We start from the raw sequence: 10,483 nt of genomic DNA, 5'->3' as shown, positions 1-10,483 counted from the left end.
AACATCCACACCTGCACAAGCAAAAGTGTTAGAAAAATTTATTTGAAACAACAAATCTAGACAAGAATTATGGGGGCACTTACGGGGTTTCTTGAGCTTGAACGTACGGACGAGCGGGGGCGAACCCGATGGAGCCGGCCTCTTGACACCGGTAACCGTCGTCGTCGCTGCCTCCCCGGAGGTAACAGCTACAGCCTCCGGAGCGGTGGTCTCCTCACCACCGGGCTCCCCCGCCACCTCTGCACTATCTGACTCCGAGTCAGATAGGACTACCGGGTCGGCCGTAGAGGCCACCTTCTCCTTGCCTTTCCCGACGGCAGCCTTTTTCTTCCGCACCAGTGGAGGACCTTCTGCGGATTCCTCAGAAGAAGAAATGTCAACTCCAGCAGCAGGCACAGCATTGAGAGGTTCAGGGTAGAAGATAGGCTTACCTGGCCGTCGGTGGCTCAGGATCTCTTGGCCTGGCGGGTAAACCTCCACGAACCGACCCGCGGTCTGCTCTAAGATGGGCAACTCGTTCTCGTCCAGAGCACGAGTACCCATCCGCGCGGGACCATCTTCCTCCCGCGGGTTCAGGAGCGACTGAAGATCGTTCCCCTCTGAAATCAACAAGAAAGAAAAAATCGAAGTCAGCAAAATGAAACAAGACGTACCATAAGGGACAGAGTTCGAACCATATTCAAGGACGATCGGAACCTTATCCGCATTCGCCGCCTTCCACACCCGGCTCATCCCCAGCATCACCATCGCCGACTCCGGAAAACGGAAAACCGGGGACTGGACCCGGGATATCTTCGAGAACCATTCCGCCTCCTCGTAGTTGAGGGCGGGAAGGTTCGGAAGCGCCTGGCCATTCTTGAACTTCATGGCGATGGGGATGGCGCGAGCGGATATGAAGAAGAACTCTCTTCTCCACGAGCGAAGACTCCGCTCGGTGGTACAAATCTTTAAACCCTTGATACGGGTTGTAAGAGTGTACCACCCCTGGATGCACCTCCAAGTGTAGAAGGTCATCACACGGTCAACGAGGGGCTCAAGGCCCAGTATCCGGCACACCCACTCAAAGTGCCGGACCTTGGCAATGGCCATGGGGTGCACCTCTGTCAGGTGCACACCGTGCCTCTCCAGAACACGGTACACAAACTTTGTCAACGGAAACCTAAGGTTTCCGTAGACAAAGAATGCAGCATAAACCCCGATCTTGCCACTAGGGGCATCGTACACAGTATGGTGGGGTTCAGGAAACTCAGGCTCGAGAGACTCGAGCATGAACTTCCTGACGATATACTGGTACAGATCGACAGGAAGAGAGCACTGGCATTCGCCAGCAGTCTTCTGGTCATCAGCATCATGAGAAGGCATGGTGGAAGAAAGATGAAAAGAGATTTCAGGGTAATGCTTTACTGAACAGAAAAATTCGCCGGAAATTACTTGAGAAGAAGAGATGAAAGTGAAAAGTGTGAATTGCAAATAACCCTCTCCCCCTTTATATACTAATCGCAATTAATGCGGTGAATTTAATGCGAAGGAGAGAGAATTCGAAGGTGCAATGAAACTATGACACGTGGCAAAAAGCAGACTGGCAACAGCTGTTGACAGGACGTGTGCCAGTAATTTCGCGGCCACGCGCCCGAAAAATCGCGCCCACGCGCCTGAAAAAGCGTCTGGAATGACCATATAATGTCACGTCACCATAACTTCCTGCACGTCCTGACACAGTCAGAAGAAACCGTCGCGCGACGTTTCAGAGGTTTGGACTGTTCCTATCTTTCCACCAACCTTTCGAATTTCAAAATTCAAAATTTAAAAAGAAGCGGGAAAATACCCCCTTACCTTGGCGAACAAGTAACCATAAGACGGATGCGGGTACAGTGTTAAGGCAAAACCCTTCACATACCTAGCACCCGCAGGGAATTGAAGCCAAGAAAACCTTGGCGAACAAGTAACCATAAGACGGATGCGGGTACAGTGTTAAGGCAAAACCCTTCACATACCTAGCACCCGCAGGGAATTGAAGCCAAGTACCTTGGCGAACAAGTAACCATAAGACGGATGCGGGTACAGTGTTAAGGCAAAACCCTTCACATACCTAGCACCCGCAGGGAATTGAAGCCAAGTACCTCGGCAACCAAGTAACTATAAGACAGGTGCGGGTACAGTGTAAAGGCAAAACCCTTCACATACCTAACACCCGCAGGGAATTGACGCCAGGAATACCTTGGAAGTAAAGTAACCATAAGACGAGCGCAGGTACAGTGTTAAGGCAAAACCCTTCACATACCTAGCGCTCCGCTGGGAATTGAAACCAAGAAGGATCTTCTGGGCAATGCTTGCGGAAAAGGAAATAACATCCCCGCATAGCGGGAACGTCGAGAACTACGTTGTTTGAAGCTCCAGGATGGAATTGGTGGTTTTAACATAATTGATCACTATGTTCAAAACTACCAAAACCTCATGGAGAATCCACACAACTGGGACTCAATGCTCCTGACTTGCAAGGAGGTTACAGACCTACCCGCATCATACCCAAAGACCAAGCAGGAAACTCGGGCATTTCTGCAAGTGACAAGGACTTCCCATGGAAAACCTTACAAAACCCTTTTCAAAACCCTTTTAAGTCCAAAAGTTCACCTCACTTTATTAAACACGCATGAGAAGAACATTGGACTGGGGGGACTTGAAGAGGTAGGTCCCAGCAGAGCCCAGTTGGACCCGCAAGACTCACCTTAAACAGGGACGTCTGCGCAGAGACCAACTGGATCCGCAGGACCAACCATGCTCAGAGAAGTGACGTCCTTACGCGCAGTATGCAAGCTGGTCCCGCAGGAAATGCCTCCCATGGTGAAGGACTCCGCCTGTTCCCGCAGCCTCGGATACAAGCCATGAGGGAAGGCCACCCGCGCAGCATGGCTACACGCACTAGGCACTTAACTCTCCCTAGTGTCACCTGAAGGAATGAGCAAAGGCGGGAGGGGGAAAACTCCCGCCTAAATGAGCCAGTCCGTATGATGGAGGATCTTTTGTGTGATACCTGACGAGGTACAGACAAAAGATCTGACCAAGAATGCGACAGCTCGCTGACAGCAGCATGGCAGACAGCACGCCACAGCACTGTGACCAATAGCCGCCGCCTACCCACCAACTCCTGCCATACCACGTGCCTAGCCTGTTGTTGGCAGAAGAGGAAGAGTGCACGACACGCCTGCTCTGTGTCAGCCGCTACCTATCCACCACTCACAGGCAGGGCACGTGCATAGGTTACAGTTGGTAGCGTGTTGGGCCGGCTAAACCCCTTGGAAACCTACCTTCGGCTATAAATACCCCAAATGGTATGACCATCTCATCTTATCATATTATCATCAATTATACCTGATATCTGCTCTAGCAATCTCTTAATATACTTTTATATTTAAAGAGCAATCTAGTCTGATTCTCACGCCGGAGGGTGGTCACAAGGAGGAACCCCCCCTTCTCAGTGACGAGCTCACGGTGTCTGTTTTGCAGGTTATCAGAAGAACCATCTTCCAAGGGTCTAACCCCTCGTGGGAAACAGCTCTCCAACCCCCAGGTTACCAGTAATCTGCCCGGGGTTCGACTGGTGTTTGATCAGATACATTCTTTGTTTGTTCATTGGTGGAACTATGTAGAAGGATATGTATTTACTCTTATAAGTGTTAAGAGATGAAGAATTCTGTTTATTGATAAGACCGAATAAAGTTGGTTAGCTGCTTTACAACAAAATGTCGATATTCATAATTTCCTTGTGTAGTTGTGTGATGATTGCTGAGCTTGTGGACACTGTATTTACACTTAATGGTGTAGGTGAGCTTGTCTAGCATTTAGGCAAATTTGGATTTCTGAATTCGTTGATAGTTTACAGGTGTTAGTTTTTGTTTAGCCATCACAATAGTCAATAGTTATTACGGTTAGAGAGGAAGGGTCGGTTAATTGATAAGAGGGTGAGCAAGAAAAAGTGGGTTATTTGAGTTTGAAACAACAAATTTTAGGGTGAGGTTTAGGATCAGGCTTGTTAGAAACTCTCGCAGTCCCACATCGGCTGAGTGAAGAATATATATATGAAAGTCTGGCCTATATGATCAGCGGCCCATGGATATGACAAGCATACCTTTCTCGGCCTTTTGGCTAAGATCAAGTGTCGTATCTGTTCTTATCAGTTTAATATCTGGTATGTGAGTCATCGGCTCACTCGATATTAATCTTATTTTCGATATTAATCTTATTTTTTATGGGGGAAGGCCCATCAAAGTAGCTTGTTGCTTGTGTCTTCAAGCGTTGCCTTGGTCTTACACTACCACTAAGGCATGGCGCACCCCCTCCAATTTGCAGTAAAAAAATGTTTCTGTTCTATGTTGCTTAGCTACGCTACATATAATTATTTAATAAATAATGGACAAGTTGTAATCGTTGGGAGTTCCTTTTGTAAATTGTATAAGCCCAAAGATTAATAGAAAGAATTACAGAAAAGAGGTATAAAGCCCAATCAAAACGGATTATCCTTAAGTAGTATATATGCAAGGCAACTGACAAGTGACAAAGATAATGTGATTACAAACTACTAAACCATCTTTCGCCTCTCCATTTCACATAGGTACCTCGAATATTTCATTCGATCTTGTATACATATGTCGTCTACAAACCCACGCAATCTGACCATCATCTCGGTACCTGACCCTCCACAGCCCAAACTTTTCTGCAATATCTTTCCCTGTAGAGCACCCTCTTTCCCTTAAAAAATCCACAACCCACTGCTGTGCTGCTTTCATATCTTGCTGAATATCGGTTGACCTCCCTCTGCTCCCACCAGCAGCCGCAGCCCCCACCACCCCAGCTGCCGCCACACCCGCTGCCCCGTAGGCAAGCGGGTTTCCCGTCAGATGCGCCACTTCTCTGCTCAAATCCGGTATCATTTCTCCCATTCCCGCAGCTATATGAGCTCCTATTTTCAATGCAAATGTCAACAGCTTCATGAAACCTTTCATGTATGGAGCCAAAGATATCACTGCTCGGTTGTCTATCTGCATCATTTCACACCCCATTTGATCTTCAACAACATGCATTTCGCCTCTAAACTCGCACAACATGTGAAGCCGAAGCGCAGTCATCCCGGATATCATGTTTGTCACCAATCTTCTCGAGTAATTCTCGGTTTTCACGAAATAAAACATGTTTGGCACCTTTCTTTCTTCTATCTGAACGTTATAATTCGCTAAATAGTTAACCTTCCGATGAAGCTCGGTCAGTAGCCTATGTTCATAGTATCTCAGCCCTTGGATTTCTTGCTTCAAGTCTCTGATTTCCATCTCAATGATCTTGAGTCTCTGAATCACCTCTTCCACGCCTTTAGCGATTCCCGCAAATGACGGGTCAACTTTACCGGTTTCATCTTGTTGAAGGCGATTTAGCCCGTCTGAATCAGCTTCTGTAGGCACTTGTAACTCCACTGCTAGATTATAAAGATCATGATACCTTCTATGAAGTACTTCTCTGAAGTCATCATCGGATAGTAAATCCCGAGCAAGGTCAAACCCAGCTCTCAGTATGAGTCGGCCCGAATCCGAGACTGGACTCCAAGTATGCTGGTAATCATACATGCTGTCTGCTGGAACTGACAGCAAAGCCTGCTTTAACTGAGGGAGTGGTACACATTGGGTTTTTCGGTATCGTGGGGGCGTTAGATTCTTGACGCACTCTGGACGAATGACGTTTTCGGTTAAAGTTAACCCGTGACACAGGTTTTGGATTGCTGGGTAAAGAAGCTCTCGAAAGAGCTTAATGGTTTCAGTTAGGCTTTTGGTGGAGCAGGCAAGAATATCTATATAGTACCCGAGTTGTCCTCCTAGCTCGACTCGGATGTGGACGCCATTGATGTTGATCAAGATGAGGTGTTTTGCTAGACTGTATGTTGCTCCATGTTGGCTCTTGAGTCCTATGATTTTGTTGTGTAGTTGAACCTGTTTCCAAATAAAATAAGAAAGTTAGTTTAGATGGCGGTTGGCTTTGTGCTTCGAAAATATGTCTGATTTTTGCCTTTTCATGTTACAAATAAGCAGCTTCTAATGAACATACCTGTAATTTTGGGAAGAACCCGGGAGTGAGGAACATGTGACTCGAGTCATGGCATTCAAGATGTCTGCCTGCGAAAACACAATCGGATGTGACCAACTGCCATCTCGGTATTCTCGTTCTGTTTTCTTCCAGAAGAGAAGGAATCAGCAGCAAAGATTCCGGATCAGACGGGTCTTGTCTGTAACATAACTCCAGTTTCAGCATCATGTTCACCAGATCACCCGCATCCAAGTTCCCAAAGATCTTGGAACCCATCCCAGGAATCTGGCTATGCAAACTTCCTCTCAGAATCTTCTCTAACTCTTGTCTACTCACAAACCCACCGTTAACATCTTCATTAGAGTTCGTCTTTCTAGCATTTAACTTCACTAGCTGACCGATCACCTCACTGCAAAACCACTGGAAATCCAAAATCAAAAACTCTAAATCTTCAAAATATATCACCTCTCCTATGCTATGAAGACACGCAGCAACCGCCTTTCGTCTCATCTCAACTCTCTTTACAATGTGATTGCTTCTCGATTGAACACAACGTAGAGATGGAACTCTAATCTGGCACAAATCACTGAATTCTCGCCACCTCATCGCTGGTTTCTCGTGATTCTCCGACCTCCAATCGGATAATATTGTTATGAGATCGTTGCAGAGTTCATAGACCCTCGGGACTCTTTGCAGAACAGTTTTGCTGGTTTTTCTGATGTGATGAGTTAGTTTACTCACAGAAGCAGATGATCTTGCATCAACTGTGAATACGGTTGGATAGAAATCAGCATACCCTTGAAACTTATCTCTAACTCTCTGAACCGCATTTACAGTATGCTGGAAATCCAGTGACGTCGGATCCACCTTGTCATGGTGTGTTAGCACCATGGTAACATATGGTAGCATGCACTGTTGATCTGCTCTTTTTGAGTTGGAAACTATGAACCTGAGCCAGTACTGCAGGTCTTCTTCCAACTCTGATGGTGATTTTGGTTCTTTGTTGTTTGGTTTACGGAACAAGCTGGAAACGACTACAAAAAACGAAGCGCTCCCGTGCCCAGGAAACATGAGGTCGTGTACGGAAAAGAGCTCGTGGTGACCTCCTAGGTTCCATATCGAAAGTTTTGTGTCTTCGTCTTTGAATGTTTTTACTTTCATTCCTGTCGTTTTTATCGCTTGCTCAACTGGATTAACTAGAGTTTTGACTTGATCAAGGTATGGTATCTTTGAAGAAGACAGGTTTTGTGATATGGAGTTGCATAATGTGGTTTTTCCTGCATGAATATAGGTATCTTGAATTCTTAATTATTCATAAATTGATTAAATAAAAAGAAACTGCATAAAAAGTTGACAATGTGACATACTACAATCAGATAATCATAATAGTTTGGTGTGAATTTCCAACAAGCTAGACGCAAACCTAACACGTCACGTACCTTGAATTCTTAAGTACATTACAAATGAGTTGTGTTTGTGTCAACTCATATAAACTTATGTCGTGTTTGGGTTAACGTGTCTGACCCGATTTTTTGGGTTCGATTTGTTTTGAGTTGCGTCCCATCAACCCGTGAACATGGCCCATTTAACACCCTAAAGTAAGTAACTTTATAAAATGAATATCATGATCAAACTTACCAGCAAATTCTTGCCCACAAATGAATATTCTGCAACTTTTAGGCACAGTCATAGGCATATCCTTGAGCAAATCAACTTCAGGTTCAGCTTCAGATTTTGCATTTTGACCCAATTTCAGATATATTTCTTCAGCTTTCCCACAAATCTGCAGTGGGGTTCTTGCAATATCAATCTCCTCAATCCATGGATTCACCTGCAAAGTCTCCATTATCGCCTTCAATACCAAATCACCATCAACCCCTTTGCAGCCTTGCAGAGACAAACACTTCAAACTAGCATTTTTCTCCAAACTTTTAAAAACTCTGATAAAGTCTTGTGGTTTTAAGCTTTGATCTTCATATATACCCAATCTTGTTACAGTCTGATTACTGCTCAACATCTGCAAAATCGCAATCAAACCGCTCCTCCCGATCTTTGTTCTTTTCCCTCCAAATGTTAACGACTTTAAAGTTATATTCGCTTGAATTTGAAGAGTGGAAAACCGAGTTAACGGGCAAAGCAAGTGTTCAACACCAACCCCATTAAACCGGTTATCATCTAAATACAAGTTTTCCAAGCTTCGGTTCTTGAAAAGTCCAGCAGCAACATAAACAACACCCTTGTTTTTTAAGCATGTTTTCGAGAGGTGAACTTCCTTTAGACTCCGGTTCTGTTCAAGAACCCACCGAAACTCCTTGGCCCACCGGGATCTTAACCGGACCCCAGTCAAGTCAAGAGATTTGACCGTCGTGTTCCACCCCAGAGCACAAGCCACCCTGCACGCGCCTGAAACTGTTATCCGGTATATCCGTAATGTGCTACTTTCAGGTGCGAATTCAACCACTTTCGAGCTAGTGTTCTTATCATGTTCTCCACTCCATACATGAACTTCCATCGATCGGTTTCTTGCTAGCACTGCAGATATCAATGGAGTCGCTGTGATCGAACTCGAGTCAAAGATTGTCAACACCTTCAACGTCGAATTCGCTTCGATCATTTTGGAAATTTCTTCTGCCCCTTTTGATCCTATTGAATCTTCCCATATTTGTAACTCTTCTAAACAAGTATTCACCTATAAAAGTAATGAGAAACTATTTGAACAAATATACTCAAGTCCCGATCGATAATCAAACACGACGTAAACGACTAACTCTCATTTATTAATCAGAAAATATAACTCAAAAAACTGATTACAATCTCTCAAACCCTAACTCGTTTTAACTCTTGATGAACACTAACTTGGTTGCATCTCGTGTGTTCTGTAATGTCAAACCATACCTCGGTTTATACCTATTTTAATTACAAAACAATTAGGAAACACATTGTAGTTAGGAAACAAAGCCAACTAATCAACTATAACCGACTTGTCATTATTGGTCCCTCAATTTCACCGACTTGTGACTTGGAGTCTGAAATTACGTCCGACATATACTATATACAATTAGCATTACCTTTAAAGCTGAAGCTATTAAACTAGCTCCATATGAACCAATGCTTGATTCAGATAACATGATCTCTTTAACCACTTCATTTTTCTTCAATATCTTCGCTAACCGGTCCATGCACTCGAAATCCAGCTTGCATTTTTTGAACTCGACCCGCTTTACATTCGACGAGTTATCAAGCAAGATCTCAAGATTCTTTACTTCTTCTAAATCCCATTCAACCTGATAAAACTCGAGATTCTGTAACGAAAGTCGTGTTTTGGACGATGATGATACGAGTGTGAGGATGTTAGAAAACTGGAAATGGGATTCATTTGAAATGTTTATATGAATGGAATCATTGGTTTCTTGGTGAAAACATGATGTTGGTTGAGAAAGGTGGAATGAAATGCTTTTAAATTTGAGAGTTTCAGTTCGAAGTGATTGGAGAAGCCATTGAAGATCTCTCAAGTTTTGATTTGATGCCATTGTTGATGAATCTTTGATGGTGTAACGGTAATTATGTTTGAAATCATATATTATTATTGTATAAGTTCATAGGATATTGTGAAGTGGTTTCTTTCGGCGGAAAATATGATTTGCTTTCACTTTTATTGTATAAGTTATAGTTTGTGTGTGAAACTTTGAATAACTTGCAATAAAGGAGATAAAAAGGTAAAACAGCATCAATGATTTCTCATATATTTATTATATATAAATATAAATATTTTACTAATAAAAAATTAATGAAACATCCTAAATAATTGATTTTTGGATTAAAACTTACCATTGGGAAATTCAATTTTAACAGTAGATGTTCCACTTTTTTGAAAAGCATGTTTGGTCGTAAAGAAATGATAAGATGCCTAGGTGATGGGTGTTTCAAAGCATTGATACCATTCCTCGGGCGGTTGAATTCTATTTAAGACTATCCCCAATACAAGCTAAAATACTTAGCAAAAATCTTTGTTACATCACCCCACTACTCATTCTCTTTCATCTTTCTTTTACACATTCTCTCTCTTCTCTCTCTCTTCCATGTCACACTCCACATCACCTCCATCTCTCCAAATGCACTATAACCTCCATCTCTCCAAATGCACTATAAATGCAATGCATTGTGAAAGTTCTAATAGTAATACACAAAATATTTAGAACCAAAAAGTTTATTCACTCATATGCATGCATGTGTCATAACCCTTTTAACCCTCAATACATATTTTAGGGACCAATAAAACTTATAATTGATCAAATTTCTTGAGTTGACCAAATCGCCTTTAGGTCAAAATTAACAACTTCAACAACCTTCATGATTCAATACAACACTTACAATGGTGTCACCTAGCATACTAAAATAATAACTTATTGTCTTAATT

At 43.4% G+C, this 10,483-nt stretch overlaps 1 protein-coding gene and 1 pseudogene across 1 annotated transcript; one reads left to right on the top strand and one right to left on the bottom strand.

The window, feature by feature from the left end:
- The first annotated feature begins 4,122 nt into the window (after window positions 1-4,122).
- LOC143603250 (U2 spliceosomal RNA) lies at window positions 4,123-4,336 on the top strand (annotated as a pseudogene).
- Window positions 4,337-4,601: 265 nt separating this feature from the next.
- On the bottom strand, window positions 4,602-9,596 carry LOC143603245 (protein TORNADO 1-like). Its single transcript, XM_077080101.1, has 4 exons — window positions 9,135-9,596; window positions 7,705-8,755; window positions 6,088-7,343; window positions 4,602-5,972 (listed from the first exon to the last, which is right to left on the bottom strand). Exons 1-4 carry the CDS (start codon window positions 9,594-9,596, stop codon window positions 4,602-4,604), a joined length of 4,140 nt encoding a protein of 1,379 aa, XP_076936216.1.
- Between the last annotated feature and the right edge of the window lie 887 nt (window positions 9,597-10,483).

This window comes from Bidens hawaiensis, unplaced genomic scaffold (genome assembly GCF_021521415.1).
Source record: "Bidens hawaiensis isolate Kalapana, Puna unplaced genomic scaffold, B.hawaiensis_p1.1 tig00061071_1, whole genome shotgun sequence".
In the NCBI taxonomy this organism is placed as follows: domain Eukaryota; kingdom Viridiplantae; phylum Streptophyta; class Magnoliopsida; order Asterales; family Asteraceae; genus Bidens; species Bidens hawaiensis.
Note: the sequence above shows the minus strand (reverse complement) of the source record. Positions and strands in the feature narration are given on the sequence as shown.